Genomic DNA, 16,617 nt, shown 5'->3' with positions numbered 1-16,617 from the left:
GAAGTGAATTATATTGAATTTGCCTCAGCGTCTTTATGGATAAATATACATTATTGACAACAAATGTGTGTTTGCCTGGTGGTTCACGTGTGTGTGTGTGTGTGTGTGTGTGCATGTATGATGTCACCTCAGGGGCCAGGAGGCGACTGGACTCATTCAGTTATTAAGGTCACAACTTCACACACTGCGTCCAACAAGGGCGGGAAGAGTTTAGTGCTGATATGACATCATCACCTGGAGCTGGGTGAGGAAGCTCAAGGCACAGTCACCGTGTGTGTGTGTGTGTCTGTCTGTCTGTCTGTCTGTCTGTCTGTCTGTCTGTCTGTCTGTCTGTGTGTGTGTGTGTGTGTGTGTGTGTGTGTGTGTGTGTGTGTGCGTGTGGAGGAACATTGTGCGGGTCTAAATTTACTTCACCAATGCGAGCTTCTCCTCTATTGTAGTTCTGTGCTTCTACCACTAGAGGGCGCACTAATGAATGCGCCCCAGACGTCATGTAAACGTGAGTACATTTGCGTACATTAAGAGCATTTGAGATCGATTTAATTACCTTTGATTTACATTTCCATAAGGTTATTGCCTAAGGTTAAAGTTTTAAAGTTGAACACGTAAACATATTAACTGACCGCCTCAGCTGGAGTTTCCCTTATAAATCCAGACGTTTCCTCCTCCACACCAGCAGGTGTCGCCCGCGCACAGCAGCTAGCCGGAAAAGGAGGAGCCAAGCCAACGACAGCGGAGAGCTCCTTGTGCCGCTCCAGGATTCCGCGCTGTCTTTGTTATTTTGACAAACCCGCTCGGTGCTGATCCACTGCAGGCGGAAGCTCGTTAGTAGAACCTGTGAACATGTCGGTGGCTCCTCCGAGTCGCTCGTCCGCCGGCTGGCCCCGCGGGGGGGCCGGGCAGTTCGGCAACAAATACATCAGCGGCCCCGCCAAGCCGCTCACCCTGGAGAGGACCATCAACCTGTGAGTGTGGGGGGCGGGGGACCCGGGACCCGGGACCGGGGACCCGGGACCGGGGGGGCAGGAGTCCTAGTGTGCATGAAGAGTCTCTGATTAAGCTGCACGCTCTTTACCAGCGCGCAGAGCAGTGAGAGCCAATCAGACTGCGTTTTGAATGTGTTTAAATCTGCTCCTCTGACGTCATCATCAGCTGAATTACTGAGGTCACATTTACATCTGATCTGTAAAATGGGACAAAGTTTCCACTAAATGAGCAGCAGTGAGTCTGGCTGCCTGGCTACCTGTCTGTCTGACTGACTGACTGACTGACTGACTGACTGACTGACTGACTGACTGACTGACTGACTGACTGACTGCCTGTCTGTCTGTCTGCAGGTACCCGCTCACCAACTACACCTTTGGCACCAAGGAGCCTCTGTATGAGAAGGACAGCTCGGTCGCCGCTCGCTTCCAGCGGATGCGTGAAGAGTTTGACAAGATGGGTATGCGTAGGACGGTGGAGGGCGTCCTCATCGTCCACGAGCACCGGCTGCCTCACGTCCTGCTGCTGCAGCTGGGGACCACCTTCTTCAAACTGTGAGCACTTCCTGTTTGGTTCTCACACACATGCGTGTTTCTGTGTGTGTCCAGATTGATCTCTGATGTGTCTGATGTTTGCTTGCTGTGCAGACCGGGTGGAGAGCTGAACCCAGGAGAAGATGAGGTGGAGGGTCTGAAGCGCCTCATGACGGAGGTAGCTTCATCCTGCGAGTCTGAGATCTTCTTCTTGTTCCCGTGGTGATGGTGTTCACCTTGGTTTTTGTGTGTGTGTGTGTTAGATCCTGGGGAGGCAGGATGGAGTGAAACAGGACTGGGTGATTGACGACTGTATCGGCAACTGGTGGCGTCCAAACTTTGAGCCTCCACAGGTCAGTTACACACACACACACACACACACACACACACACACACACACACACACACACACACACACACACACACACACACACACACACACACACACACACACACACACACACACACACACACACACACACAGAGAGAGAGGACTGATGCAGTGTTGTGACCTGTGTGTGTGTGTGTGTGCAGTATCCCTACATTCCAGCTCACATCACCAAACCCAAGGAGCACAAGAAGCTTTTCCTGGTTCAGCTGCAGGAGAAAGGTCAGTCCATCTTCACGCTACGAGAGGAACACAGCTGCAGCCACTTCCTGCTAGTTTGCTGCTTTTCAAACATGTATAGATTTGTATTCAGACACATTAACGTCCTCATCGCCCCCACAGGCTGATTACAGGATTGCACAAAGCAACATTCGAACTGATTGATTGATGTTTGCAGCCTGATCACAAAGTTATCTTCCTCGGTCCTTCATCCCAAAGTGGTGCAGATGCTGATGTATCCTGAGGTGTGACTTGCGTGTGTGTGTGTGTCTGCAGCTCTGTTTGCTGTACCTAAGAACTACAAGCTGGTGGCCGCTCCGCTCTTTGAGCTCTATGACAACGCCCCTGGATACGGACCCATCATCTCCAGCTTACCGCAGCTACTGAGCAGGTAGGGCTGGACTGTGTGTGAAGAGAGACGCTCAGAATAACAAAACAAACCTCACTCCTGGACAAATTGGGAATTATTTGAAGCAAGTTTGGAGTGTTTGGCGATGTTTTAAACACTGCTAGCCTTGTTAGTCTGAGTCTTATAGGAGCTACATGGCACCAACATAACCAGCCATGGTTTGAATCCAAAATGTGTGTTTAACCTCATTTCCATCTCATTTCCCAGGTTCAACTTCATCTACAACTAAGGAGCCACGGTGCCGGGTGTACGGTGTCGGGCTGTCTCTGTGAGTGCAGCCCAGACGTCGACACGCTGTGCAGAGACTTCTGTCCACATCTGTCCTGTCGGGAGCAAACGGTCCTCTGGTGTGTTCACGCTCGTACAAGATCCTCTTTGCTTTTTTTTAACGTGGAGAAAACGCTGAATTTTGTAGTGTGCGAGTCTTTATTCCAGTGTGAAGAGAACCTGATTTTAGGCCCTGACCGAGGCCACTTTGATTAAACTCGATACAACATTCTCCTGTTCCTGTTGTTTTAACCTGTGATGATGTCATGTTCTTTTCTTTTTAATAAAGCAGTTCTTTGTATGTTTTTAAAGACCAGTGAGCGAGTGAGATGATAATTTATGCTCTATATATCTGAGATGCTCTATCACATGAAGGTGTTTAACCCTCTCAGTACATAACACACAGATTTAAACAAAGCAACATGAAAGTGAGCTTGAATGCAACACAAGCAAGCAGCAGATTGTGCACACTGACGTATAACACTGCCTCTGTTAATGTGATGACTAAGGATGTACAGATTTATGCCTCAACATTTCATACAGGGCTCAGTCTGAGATGTTCCCGTCTTTTGAAGCGACTGGATTAAAGTCTTAGACTAACAAAATGTCTGTTTGTTTTCAGTATTTTATTAAAATACTTCTGTACATCATAGTTCTGTTGGAAATAAGAGTTTATTTAAAATAGTTATCTTTCCCCACTTGACAACAAGGAGGTCAGACCGGAAGTCAGTCGACGTGCCTCCGGACACGCAAAGTTCGTCCTCTTTATGATTCAGACGTCACAAATCCACATATTACACCAGTAAAGTCGTTTTTCCAGCTTTAGTTCAGTGAATTAGAATGTTTATTTCCGTAATTGTGTGGCCGCACAAACAGGAAACAGCTCCTTCAACGCCCGCGTCGCGTTTGAGTGTCCAGATGTGCGTCCAACTGCTCGCTACGTCACTCAGCCTTTTATTTGTATAGTTTTATGTATATATTTATATATATATACACATTAATAAATACATATATATTATAGTTGTAGCTTTGAACAAACTGAATGTTTGATCTGACGTCCTGCACTGCGCCACGGCGTCACGTGACAGCGGTCGACCTATCAAGCAGCTGCTGTCGCATCTTGGGTGGGAAAACATAACGCAGTCAGCAATCCACCAGCGGCTCTATTCACTGACGTCATCTCGCAGCGACACGCGCGCACACTTCCCACGATGAGCTCCAAACGAGCAAAGCACGAGCGCAGCGACACAAACACGAAGAAGAAGAAGACTACGAAGAAGAGCGATGAAGAGGCGGCGGAGCTGTGCTCGGTGCTCGATGACGCGCAGGCGCAGAGCAGCGTGAGGGAGGCGTGGAGCCGGAGGAGCCGCTGCGCCCACGGTTAGTCCACACGCCCCGACCTTTGACCTCCGTGACGTCACACGGCTTAATCCACCCTTTAACTACAGACTTGACCTCATCAACATACAGGACGTGGCTCAAGTCACAAGTCAGTGTCAGCTCAGTAACCATGGTGACTCGAACCACCTCCCAAGTGGTCTTAACAAGTCATCATGATGTTTATGTTTGTTTATATCAACACACAGGTTTATAAGTGGAGCAGGATGGATCTCAAGACCAGTTAGTGGTTTCATGCGTCTACTTAGATTGTCAAGTCGGGTGACACGAATGAATGATGTCCACGAGTCTCAGGTCTCAGGTCCTGAGTTACAAATCAAAGTCAGAAGTCCTAAGAGTCTGAAGGCCTCAATGTGTTCTCAACCACACACACACACACACACACACACACACTCGCTCTGGACCTCATGTTACCTTTGGGCTGCACAGGTAAGTCTGCACACACACACGCACACACACACACACACACACTTACCCCCTAACATGAACCCTCCAGCACGTGTGGTGGGTTCTGATGGTTCTGATGGTCCCTTTGTGGGCCTTGTTGTTGTGCAGGGACCCTGGAGTTGGACTGCACACCGTTTCCTCACTGCATCATCCATGACTTCCTCCAGAGCCCCAGCTTTGTGGAGAACCTGCAGAGAGAGCTGCTGGAGCTCAACTTCCACGAGAAGTCCAACGATCTGTACAAGTTCAAACAGGTAACCAGGTAACCAGGCAACCAGCTGGGCCTCTGTCCCGTCTCAGGACCGCCTGGTCTGCTGACAGAATCCGGGTCCTTTGAAACCTGATCTGATCCTAACACGATGAACAGTTTAGTAACTCCCAGTGCGGCGCTGAGGCAGAGCGAGCGGGCTTTGATCTGCTGAGCGTCCCAGCTGCTCCACAGATCAGACAGCACTTTGATCACACTGAGTGTTTCTGTGTTGTGTCCCCTCACAGTCAGAGGACCTGAGGAAGAGGACGGAGCCGCACATCGCCGGCCTGAGGTAGGAACACGACACTGAGCTCAGAGACAGAGCAGATCTGTCAGAACTGAACACCCTCATCTGCTCAGAACCTAATCTGATGGATCCATGCCAATCATACGTATTGATCTTATTGTTAAAGTCAAACATTAATGTCCGACTGTTCACCTTTAAAGTAACACCTTATATTTAGACATGAGAGGATGAAGGCCTCACAGTGTGTCATGGTAACAGAACATGGCTGCCCTGCTGAGGTTACCATGGAGACACAGACATGTTCGCTGTACTGGTGTGTCCCAGCAGGTGGAGCCAGAGATGACAGTGGTGACCTCATAGATCAGTGTAGTGATTCTAATCTGTGCTCATGGACAAACAGAGACAGACTGAAGTCCTGAGCTCCTGCAGGATCACTGAGGCCTGTGTGTGTGTGTGTGTGTGTGTGTGTGTGTGTGTGTGTGTGTGTGTGTCTGACTCCAGGACGGCTCTGTTTGGACGCTTCCGTGTGTGGCTGCAGGGCGTGTTGGGGGTCCAGCTGGAGCCCACTGTGGACGTCTCCTGTGCCAAGTATGAATACACAGGTGAGCTCAGAGACCCAGAGCTCAGCTGTGGGCTGAAGGAGGCAGCGTCCAGCTTCATGTGGCTCTCCTCTCCCTAGATGTTCTCTTGTGCCACGATGACGAGTTGGAGGGAAGACGAGTGGCCTTCATCCTCTACCTGGTCCCTCCCTGGCTGAGCAGCGACGGAGGAACTCTGGATCTTTACTCCACAGACAGTGAGTCCTGTCCCCCACACATCCATCTCCTCCTGACCTCTGGAGTAACCTTCCCCCTCATCATCAGGTCTCCTCCAGCCTCAGAGCGTGGTGAAGTCTCTGGTCCCCACACGGAACACGCTGGTCCTGTTTGAAGTGTCCCCCGTCTCCTTCCACCAGGTAAGACTCGCTCTCATCTGCACCGCTCAGACGTGACTCTGAAGCTGACGGAGCTCATGTGGTGCCTTCAGGTGTCAGAGGTCTTCTCACAGGACAAATGTCGTCTGTCTCTGAGCGGCTGGTTCCACGGGCCGGGTCTGGAGCGCCCCCCTCGACACGTAGAGCCCCCCCAACCCAGGAGCCCCCACCTGCCCAGAGACGTGAGTGTGTGTGTGTGTGTGTGTGTGTGTGTGTGTGTGTGTGTGTGTTGCTGATGTGTTTGTGCTGTGCGGCGGTCCCAGGAGACGCTGCTGCTGGAGTGGGTCAACCCCATCTACCTGGACGTCTCCTACCAGGAGCAGATCCAGCAGGAGTTCGAGGACAGCTCGGAGATTCAGCTCAAAGATTTCATCAAGGTAACAAATGTTCCTTCATCAGACGTCTTCCTCCAGGTATCCTCCCTGGATACTTCAGTTGCGTTTGTCGCAGTGTGTGACGTGCGTCCGTCCTCTCTGTGTGTCTGACGGCGTGTTCGCCCTCAGGAGGAGAAGTTTGCGGAGGTGAGTGAAGCTCTGAGATCGGCTCAGATGCAGTGGAGGAGCAGAGGCCCGGCCAATAAGAGGTGAGGAAGACTCAGGTACTCAGGTAGAGAAAGAGGAGTGTCAAAAGTACATTACATTTCATTTCACTCTCGGCTTAGCTTTAATTTCTGACTGAAGAAAAGCTCTGCTCTTCCTCTCCTGCTTCGTGGTGCGTTCAGGAGCTACCAGGTGGCCTCACTGGACGGCCTGCCTCAGTGTGTGAGTGCATGCTGGGAGCTGCTGCGCTCAGAAGCTTTCTTCCTGCTCCTCTCCAACTTCACGGGCCTCCGCCTGCACTACCTCTGCCCTGCTGACGACGAGGAGGAGGAGGAGGAAGAGGGAGGCAAAGATGAAGAGACACAGAAGAACACAGAGGATGTACCAGGAGGAGAAGGCTCCCGGTCTTCAGCCAGTCCACCATCAGCTGATCACAGCAAAGACAGAGGTGAGAGAGAGACACACACACACACACACACACACACACACACACACACACACACACACACACACACACACACACACACACACACACACACACACACACACACACACACACACACACACACACACACACACACACACACACACACACACACACACACACACACACACACACACTGACCTCTGCGTTCTTCTCAGAGCTGAGCACGCCTCAGTGTCACGGGGAGCTGCGGCGCTGGTCTCACGGTGATTACACGCTGCTGCACGACGCCGAGGCGGTGCGGGCCGAGTACGCTCTGGACCTCATGTTACCTTTGGGCTGCACAGGTAAGTCTGCACACATGCACACACACACACACACACACACACACACATACACACACACACACACATACACACACACACACACACACTTGCTAAACTCTTGGTTCTTCTCCAGACTGGCAGTCAGAGTTCGGGGGCTTCACGTGTTACGTTGCTAATGAAGAGGATGAGGAGGTGAGCAGCACACGTGACACCTGTGCAGGTGTGAGGAAGAGCTCAGTGATGATGTCATGGCTTTGTCTTCTTCACAGCTCCTCACCGTGTATCCAGAGGACAACTCTCTGGCTTTGGTCTACAGAGACAAAGAAACCCTCAAATTTGTCAAACACGTCAATGACAGAAGCTCCTCACGGTCTGCTGCCATGGCAACAGGCAGAAGGTTTTATGACTTCTCTTTTGTTTACTATGAATAAAACTCCTGTTTCTATCTGCAATGTTGTCTGGACCTCTATATGGCATTACCCACAAGACTGTAGAGGACAGGGCCTTAGGGGACAGGACCTTAGAGGACAGGACCTTAGAGGACAGGACCTTAGAGGACAGGACCTTAGAGGACAGGACCTTAGAGGACAGGACCGTAGAGGACAGGGCTGAGAGGACATTACATTACATTACATTACTTTAGGGTCATTTAGCAGACGCTTTTATCCAAAGTGACTTACAATAAGTGCGTTCAACAAAGGTAGATAAAAGAACTTCAGGTCACAAGAAATCCTAAGTGCATTTCCTTCCTAAACCAACAGCTAAGAGCAGAACTAGAGCTAGAGTAGAAGAGTGATAAGTTAGGACAAGACTGTAGAGGACAGGACCTTAGAGGACAGGACCTTGGAGGACAGGACCTTAGAGGACAGGACCGTAGAGGACAAGACCGTAGAGGACAAGACCGTAGAGGACAGGACCTTAGAGGACAGGACCTTAGAGGACAGGACCTAAGAGGACAGGACCGTAGAGGACAGGACCGTAGAGGACAAGACCGTAGAGGACAAGACCGTAGAGGACAGGACCTTAGAGGACAGGACCTAAGAGGACAGGACCGTAGAGGACAAGACTGTAGAGGACAGGACCTTAGAGGACAGGACCTTGGAGGACAGGACCTTAGAGGACAGGACCGTAGAGGACAAGACCGTAGAGGACAAGACCGTAGAGGACAGGACCTTAGAGGACAGGACCTTAGAGGACAGGACCTAAGAGGACAGGACCGTAGAGGACAGGACCGTAGAGGACAAGACCGTAGAGGACAAGACCGTAGAGGACAGGACCTTAGAGGACAGGACCTAAGAGGACAGGACCGTAGAGGACAAGACTGTAGAGGACAGGACCTTAGAGGACAGGACCTTGGAGGACAGGACCTTAGAGGACAGGACCGTAGAGGACAAGACCGTAGAGGACAAGACCGTAGAGGACAGGACCTTAGAGGACAGGACCTTAGAGGACAGGACCTAAGAGGACAGGACCGTAGAGGACAGGACCGTAGAGGACAAGACCGTAGAGGACAAGACCGTAGAGGACAGGACCTTAGAGGACAGGACCTTAGAGGACAGGACCTAAGAGGACAGGACCGTAGAGGACAAGACTGTAGAGGACAGGACCTTAGAGGACAGGACCTAAGAGGACAGGACCTTGGAGGACAGGACCGTAGAGGACAAGACCGTAGAGGACAAGACCGTAGAGGACAGGACCTTAGAGGACAGGACCGTAGAGGACAGGACCTTAGAGGACAGGACCGTAGAGGACAAGACTGTAGAGGACAGGACCTTAGAGGACAGGACCGTAGAGGACAAGACTGTAGAGGACAAGACTGTAGAGGACAGGACCTTAGAGGACAGGACTGTAGAGGACAAGACTGTAGAGGACAGGACCGTAGAGGACAGGACTGTAGAGGACAGGACCTTAGAGGACAGGACCGTAGAGGACAAGACTGTAGAGGACAGGACCTTAGAGGACAGGACCGTAGAGGACAGGACCGTAGAGGACAAGACTGTAGAGGACAGGACTGTAGAGGACAGGACCTTAGAGGACAAGACTGTAGAGGACAGCGTCTCAACCTGACCTTGGTGTTTCATTGTGGAGTTCTGGGTTCATCTGTTTCATAATAAGTCCAAAGCAGGAGACTATAATTATTGTTATTATTATTATTATTATTATTATTATTATTATTCTGAAGTTGGCGTTATTAGACACGATATCCTCTTAGAAAATGCTGCAGTGTCCTAAGGCGGGCCGTCTTTGTGTTAAGGTCCAAACCTTCTTCATAATTACAGATCATTAAACAGAATATAAGCTCATTTGTTCTCTTTGCTGCTCCCAGACTGATTCGTTTTTAAATATCTATCGACATAACTTCATGTTTTGGCTCAGATCCTGACTGAGTCTAAACTGTAAATGTCCGTTTCGTTGAGGTCAAAGGTCGCAGTCCGCCGCGTTCACTCGCTTCCTTTATGTCTCATGATTGATTTGAGTTTCATTCGTTCCTCATTCACTGTGTTCGATAAAGAAGATAAAGCGTCACGTGATTGGGACATAAACCAAAACGTTCACTCGCTGTTTGTCGTTTGACGTGATTAAAAAAAAAAATCACTTCCTTCCGCTTTGGTTCCCCTTTCGGGCGGCCCTTTGACTCCAGCCAATCAGAGCGCTCCTCGGTTTGCGGTCAGCCAATGGGATGCCAGGACGCTGTGTCTATGTCAGTGGGCGTGGCCCCAGAGCAGGAAACGCCACCGAACAATATAAGAAAGTTTTAAGGTAAGTTTGCGTTGCGTTTCTTATTCATCGCTTTTAAATCAAACAAAGCGACGTTGCCGTAGGAACCACGTCCTTCCGCCGTAAACCCGCACTGACTATGGCACCGCCGCCGAAGTTTCACGGCAGTTGTTTCTCCTGTACGTGAGCCCGCACTGCGCACAGTTTACGGCTCCGAACCCGCATGGGGAGCGGGCCGGTCCCGGTCGCGGTCCCGGGTCAGCAGGGAACTGGGTCATGTTGCTCGGGGACTGTGCACGCGCGGACACACTCACGCCTTCCGCAGCTGCGTCCGATTTAGCGACCAAAGAAGAAAAGAAAGAACAAAAACAACTTTCCTACCTGAACTACCGTGTCGCTTGGCAACCACCTGTTCAGACGTGTGGTGGTCAGGAGAGACTGTGACGTGACAGGCCGAGCGGCTTCCTGTGAGACACATCAGCCCCGTGCACTCCCTGTACTCCCATCATGCATCAGCTCATGTGCTCAGCTGACTGCTCACCTCAATCACAGTGCAGATGAGGTATCAGAGTGTAGGTGGTTCTGGTGGGCCTGGTGGTTCTGGTGGTTCTGGAGTGCTTGTCTTTTTGACACGGTGGTTATTTGAGGTAGCCTGCTGTCTGTCAGAGCAGAGAGACTCAGTCAGGCTCAGTTTGCCTGTTGGCAGCAGAAGCAGAATGATGTATTTTAAGCTCAGATGATGGCTTAATCCTCGTACATCTGGTGAACTAATCTGAGCAGCGAGGGCCTCAGGGCTCTGCTGGTAGTTAGGCAGCAGCTCCGCTCCCTCGGGCCCGCAGCCCCGCCGCCGCCCGCCGCCGTGTATTAGTGAGATATGAGGACATGCATCTAATCCAGCTGGAATGATGCTCTTTCCTCCAGGCAGAGCGGCCACAGAGCGGCGGGCAGATTAAACCTGTTTTTATGTAATGAGGCTTCAGAGGCAGGCAGGTCGGGGTTAAAAGGCTACAGCAGACTTTGATCCATGATGGATTCACATCACCAAGCAACAGATCAGGTTTGAGTCTGAACACAAACAGAACCACAACATCTGATCTGTGAAGGCCCCCCAGGACATACGGGGAACAGGTTGCATTGAGTCACTGGGCTGCTCCTGACCCATGATGATGATGATGATGATGATGTCGTCTAACCTGTGACCTCGGCTCTCTTCCCCTCTACTGTCTCACGTTGTGTTCAGAGAATGGCGGACAAAACAATGGAGGACGGGCCGTGGACGGGCTGCGTGGTTCTGTTCCTGCAGTCCCTCAGCCCCTCTGTCGACCTGCTGTCGCTCTACAAAGAGCAGCAGGGGAAGTTCATCGTCTTCAAAGTCATCAAGCTGACACTTATAGGTGAGTTCCTCTCCCGCCAGGTGTGTGTGTGTGTGTGTGTGTGTGTGTGTGTGTGTGTGTGTGTGTGTGTGTGTGTGTGTGTGTGTGTGTGTGTGTGTGTGTGTGTGTGTGTGTGCGTGTGTGCGTGTGTGTGTGTGTCTCTCTCTCTCAGGTGTTGTGTAGATGTTTGTTGATGTTTGTCTCCTGGGCTCAGACTCAGCAGGAGGTCTGGGCGGTCATGAGATCCTGAAGGTTCACGACGCCGACCCCCTGCTGGCGGTGGAGGTGAAGTTTGTGGACGTGGCGTCGTGTCAGCAGTTCCTGGAGAGCTACGGCTCCGGGGCGCTGCGTCAGTCCTTCGCCCAGCACGCCTGCAGGCTGCTGACTCTTCCTCACGAGCTCGCCGTGGAGATGCAGCTCAAGGCCGGCACGCACGTCCTGGACCTGTGCCTGGACCACCTGGACCTCTGCCTGCAGCACATCCACCTCTCACAGGTACCGGCCGTGTTCACGCTGCACTTCAGCTCCTGAGTTGGCCTCGGCAGAGGTATGGTTGTGTTGACGTGACGGTTGTCATGGTTTCCTGTCCAGCCGGAGCGTCTGCGCGACGAAGAGATCGATCACCTGGAGCAGCAGCTGCAGAACCAGGCGCTCTGCCACGACACACACCCCTCAGCCCGCACACAGGAAGAGGAGGAGCCTGTGCCCAGCAACTGCTTCAAGTTCCAGAACCAAGTGTTCGGTGAGTTTCGGGCCCAAACTCTCCTCTCCTCCTTCCTCGCTTGGTCCTAAAGAGCGACGCTTCCACGTCTGAGCTGTGACACGCTGCAGCTCAATCATCAATCAGCTGCAGCCTCATTCCCACTCAGATCAGCTCCCTCCTCCAGTATGCTGGAGGTTAAACACAGTGGAGTAATTAAATGTGTCTGCAGGTTTCCATCCCTGGATTCTGGCTCGGTTTGTTAATTAAGATTCCCTGATGGGAGCAGGAGGGAGTTCAGCTCCCTGAGCGCCGGCTCCCAGGCTGCCTGCAGCTCTCAGTCACCGCATTCAACATGAGACACAACAAGTTTACATCACAACCTCTACTCTGACATCTAGTGACAGCAGGACAGCTGATGGTTGTCCTTAAAGCTGAAGGTGTGAAGGCTATCCTGGTGAAAGTTTCCTCACTCTGTTTCCTGTTTCCTGTTTCCTATCTCCTCCGGCCCGTCAGAGGACCGAATGCTGACGGCGGCGGACGTCCAGAGCTTTTCTAACGGCGTGGGCCGGCAGTGGAAGCACGTGGGCAGAGCCTTGGGAAAGACCTGCCGGGCCCTCAAAGGTCCGGCCATCGACAACCTGGCCTACGAGTACGAGAGAGAAGGTCTGTACGAGCAGGCCTACCAGCTGCTCAGCCGCTTCGTCCAGGCCGAGGGCCGGGCCGCCAAGCTGAGCCGGCTGCTGCGAGCGCTGGAGGACTGCAGGCTCACCAGCCTGGCAGAGAGCATCCTGGAGCCCTGAGAGGACGGGAGGAGGAGGAGGAGGAGGAGGAGGAGGAGGAGGACCGTCCTCCTCCACACTACGTGTTGACTTTGTCTCGCCTGCTTTTGTTTCCCGTGTGTCTCTGTGTCTGCGGCGGAGTGTGACGGCCTCTGATCCAGGAGGACAAGGTCACAAGGACGCCAGAATAAAGCCCCATCACCTTCATCACCTTCATCACCTCCCTCAGCTCCCTCAGCTCCCTCAGCTCCCTCTGACGGCCTCATGCTGATCATAATCTGGTGTTTAGTCAAATTGAAGCTTTATTCTCAGAGATCTCATCTTTGTTCTCAGCGTCTCTTCTTTAGGTTTTCCACTGGTGACCTACACACTCCATCTGTCAACCTGATCAAAGCATTCCTGTGTGTGTGTGTGTGTGTGTGTGTGTGTGTGTGTGTGTGTGTGTGTGTGTGTGTGTGTGTGTGTGTGTGTGTGTGTGTGTGTGTGTGTGTGTGTGTGTGTGTGTGTGTGTGTGTGTGTGTGTGTGTGTGTGTGTGTGTGTGTGTGTGTTCTTCTTCTCCTCTTCAGGTCTGTAGGTCTCTGATGGACCCTGAGGGATCCATGATCACATGTTGGAGCCTCTACAGCTCCTCTACATGAAGACAGAAGCTCAGTTACAGACTGATATGTTCACCTCTGACCTTTGACCCTGAACCCTCTCTATGGATCTCTATCCTATGACCTTTGACCCTGAACATGGATCCATAAGGGTACAAAGAGGAACAAACAGCTCAAATGTGAAGGTGCAGACTGTCTCTGTGTGAGTGGACCTACAGAACCTGTCTGTGGTGTGAGTGGACCTACAGAACCTGTCTGTGGTGTGAGTGGACCTACAGAACCTGTCTGTGGTGTGAGTGGACCTACAGAACCTGTCTCTCTGTGTTTGATGCATTTGTGTCATTAAAACTGAAAACATCATTTTGTGTCGAGTCTGGTTGATCTTCTCACCTGATCACTGATGAGAAGGCGGAGCTACGGGGGTCAGGACCTTGTTTATCTCATCCGGCAGCAGAGCAGAAGCCGACCAGGCTGCAAGTCGAGCATCAGCACCAACCCCCACCACACACACACACACACACACACACACACACACACACACACACACACACACACACACACACACACACACACACACACACACCATCCAGATGTGATGTGGATTAGAAGCTTTACCACACACACACACACACACACACACACACACACACACCACCACTTACTACTGCGATACAGTGTGTCCACAATCCCCTCTGACACACACACACACACACACACACACACACAGCAGACACCAGAGTCATAATCAATAATATATTAAAAACCATACCCATCAGTTCTATGAAGAACAGAATAAATATTAAATACAATAGAATAAGAAGTAAAGACAAAGTTATAAAAACACCCCAAGGATAATAAAATGAAATACATTTATAAATCATTAAATAATAAATAAAGATAACAAATGTAAACTATATATTTATATTTTTAATACTTTGGTTGAAGGGAAACACGAGTGTGACCTGGAGGTGCAGGAGCAGGTGGAGGTGCAGGTGCAGGGTGGGGTCACACGCTCTCAGCCTGACCCTCCTCTGAGAGGGGGGAGGGGGAGGAAGAGGAGGAGGAAGAGCAGCACTTGGCTTTTCAGCGGCGCTTTCATGGAAGAATCTTTATAGGAGCTGATTAAAGCCGCTGTGACGTCACCGGGCTGTCTGCGGCATGTGAGCACCGCGCAGCCGCGAATCGCCTGAGAGGAAACATACGACGAGAAGCTCGCTCCTGTTTTCATCATCATCCTCATCATCATCATCTTCTTCTTCTTCAGAGCCGCCCTATAGAGTCTGAGAGAGAAAGAGAGAGAGAGAGAGAGAGAGAGAGAGAGAGAGAGAGAGAAAGAGAGAGAGAGAGATCCCCCACCCAACAACCCCGACCGCGCAGGCTCGAGCACGACGACCCCACCCCCCATCCCCCTCTGAGAGACGGACAGAGCCGGAGAGACGCGCACAGAATCAGGGAGAAAAGACGCTCCGGGATCCCGCCTCTGTTTCGCCCTCAGCCCGGGCCTCATGCTGTAGCAGCCAGCGCGCCGGAGAGGAGAGAGCAGCGGGAGCCAGCGCACTGATTGAGCCGCAGAGGGAGCAGGGCGGACCGGGGATTATTGTGCTCACTCGCCTGGAAACATGGGATGTACGCTGAGCGCCGAGGAGCGCGCCGCTCTGGACCGGAGCAAGGCCATCGAGAAGAACCTGAAGGAGGACGGGATGGTGGCGGCCAAGGACGTCAAGCTGCTGCTGCTCGGTAAGAGAGAGGCTGCTGGCCCGGCGCGGCGCGGCCCGGGCCCGGCCCGATGCGGCCCGGCTCGGCTCGGCTCAGACCGTGTTGTTGTGTGATATGTGTTTGATTGTAACGTAATGGGAGAATGTAACACGAGCAGCTTTACGATTTGATTTGAAACCATCAGCTGCTCGTAATAAGAAAGAGGAGTCGCTCCGGGCTCCATGTTGATGTGAAGCTTCAGCACCGCGGGCAGCTCCTCCTGCTCCCATGGGGCGGAGGAGGAGCAGCTGCCCGCGGAGCTGAAGCTCTCTCTCTCTCTCTCTCTCTCCCTCTCTCTCCCTCTGCCTTTCTCCCACTCTGCCTCTCACTCTGCCTCTCTCCCTCCCTCACAGGCGGAGGGGAGTCCGGTAAGAGCACCATCGTCAAACAGATGAAGTAAGTAATCAGCAGCCGCCTCGGCAGCTCGGAGTGCAGGCCTGAGATTGCGCCTCTCTGGCTCGGCCGCCATGTTTCCAGAGGAGCCGCCGGTGTGTCGCGCTCCTTCTGCAGACCAGCAGGAGGCCGCGGGGGGCTTCCGGGGCGCTGTCCTCCCCCCCCGGTGCTGAAACCCGCTGATTAACCCTCACAGGCCCGCAGGGACAAAGCGATGCTCAGGAGCCTTTAGCTCTGAGCATCGCTCAGATATCTGCGGTAGCAGCCATTTATGAGCCCAACACACACACACACACACACACACACACACACAGGATCAGATCTTTTTTAGACAATCAAGACCATAATATTTAAATAATGAATTCTTACATAACGAGCCGAGAAACGGGAATCAAACGATGAGCAGATCAACACAAACAAAATGGATACAAAGTATAAATAATATATACACACACACACACACACACACACACACACACTCAGACAACCTGAATCTTAATTTTGCCTTCAGTGATTTAGAATGAGAACATCTTTGTCTCTCCTGCTTGTTTGTACTCGGCTCTGTTTGGTCTCAGAGAGGAAGAGAGGAAGAGGATGGGCTCACATCATCACACAGGAAGGCTCCCTGTTTATGAATGCACATTTCAAATACAACATCATATTTGACACAGAGGCTAATTATACAGGAATGTAGTGCAGGGGTCAGAGGTCAACCTGAGCTGGTCCATACGTTAGAGTCTGAGCGGCATGTGAGGGTTAATGGAGGGTTTATGTGTGTGTGTGCGTGTGTGTGTGTTACGATGAGGTCACTATGGCTCCATTAGAGGAATACCTCTGCTTTTAATCTTAATGGCTTTAAGTGCCCGATATCACAGAGAGTACTCTGACTATAAAG

General features: G+C 51.7%; 4 protein-coding genes across 6 annotated transcripts in view; all 4 read left to right on the top strand.

Annotated features, from left to right (window-relative positions):
* The first annotated feature begins 710 nt into the window (after nt 1-710).
* Nucleotides 711-3,116, top strand: nudt21 (nudix hydrolase 21). Its single transcript, XM_076140063.1, has 7 exons — nt 711-965; nt 1,338-1,538; nt 1,632-1,695; nt 1,781-1,870; nt 2,052-2,127; nt 2,401-2,515; nt 2,741-3,116. Exons 1-7 carry the CDS (start codon nt 844-846, stop codon nt 2,760-2,762), a joined length of 690 nt encoding a protein of 229 aa, XP_075996178.1. The 5' UTR covers nt 711-843; the 3' UTR covers nt 2,763-3,116.
* An 800-nt stretch (nt 3,117-3,916) lies between these two features.
* Nucleotides 3,917-7,856, top strand: ogfod1 (2-oxoglutarate and iron-dependent oxygenase domain containing 1). Its single transcript, XM_076140062.1, has 13 exons — nt 3,917-4,180; nt 4,754-4,899; nt 5,141-5,187; nt 5,644-5,744; nt 5,822-5,938; nt 6,006-6,097; nt 6,169-6,297; nt 6,379-6,492; nt 6,619-6,698; nt 6,837-7,102; nt 7,297-7,425; nt 7,538-7,596; nt 7,674-7,856. Exons 1-13 carry the CDS (start codon nt 4,012-4,014, stop codon nt 7,833-7,835), a joined length of 1,611 nt encoding a protein of 536 aa, XP_075996177.1. The 5' UTR covers nt 3,917-4,011; the 3' UTR covers nt 7,836-7,856.
* Nucleotides 7,857-10,090: 2,234 nt separating this feature from the next.
* Nucleotides 10,091-13,934, top strand: tradd (tnfrsf1a-associated via death domain). Its single transcript, XM_076140064.1, has 5 exons — nt 10,091-10,164; nt 11,363-11,516; nt 11,710-11,990; nt 12,087-12,237; nt 12,712-13,934. Exons 2-5 carry the CDS (start codon nt 11,366-11,368, stop codon nt 12,996-12,998), a joined length of 870 nt encoding a protein of 289 aa, XP_075996179.1. The 5' UTR covers nt 10,091-10,164; nt 11,363-11,365; the 3' UTR covers nt 12,999-13,934.
* Nucleotides 13,935-15,173: 1,239 nt separating this feature from the next.
* LOC142990311 (guanine nucleotide-binding protein G(o) subunit alpha-like) overlaps nt 15,174-16,617 on the top strand; it is a 6,857-nt gene continuing 5,413 nt past the window's right edge. For all 3 annotated transcript variants that reach the window (XM_076140059.1, XM_076140058.1, XM_076140060.1), the window contains exons 1-2: nt 15,174-15,311; nt 15,683-15,725. In XM_076140059.1, coding sequence (XP_075996174.1) covers nt 15,194-15,311; nt 15,683-15,725 — 161 coding nt within the window. In that variant the 5' untranslated portion in view covers nt 15,174-15,193. The remainder of the gene's footprint in view (nt 15,312-15,682; nt 15,726-16,617) is intronic.

The sequence above is a fragment of the Genypterus blacodes genome, unplaced genomic scaffold, assembly GCF_046128005.1.
Source record: "Genypterus blacodes isolate CSIRO-AG114 ecotype Tasmania unplaced genomic scaffold, CSIRO-AGI_Gbla_v1 ptg000504l_1, whole genome shotgun sequence".
Lineage (NCBI taxonomy): Eukaryota > Metazoa > Chordata > Actinopteri > Ophidiiformes > Ophidiidae > Genypterus > Genypterus blacodes.
Note: the sequence above shows the minus strand (reverse complement) of the source record. Positions and strands in the feature narration are given on the sequence as shown.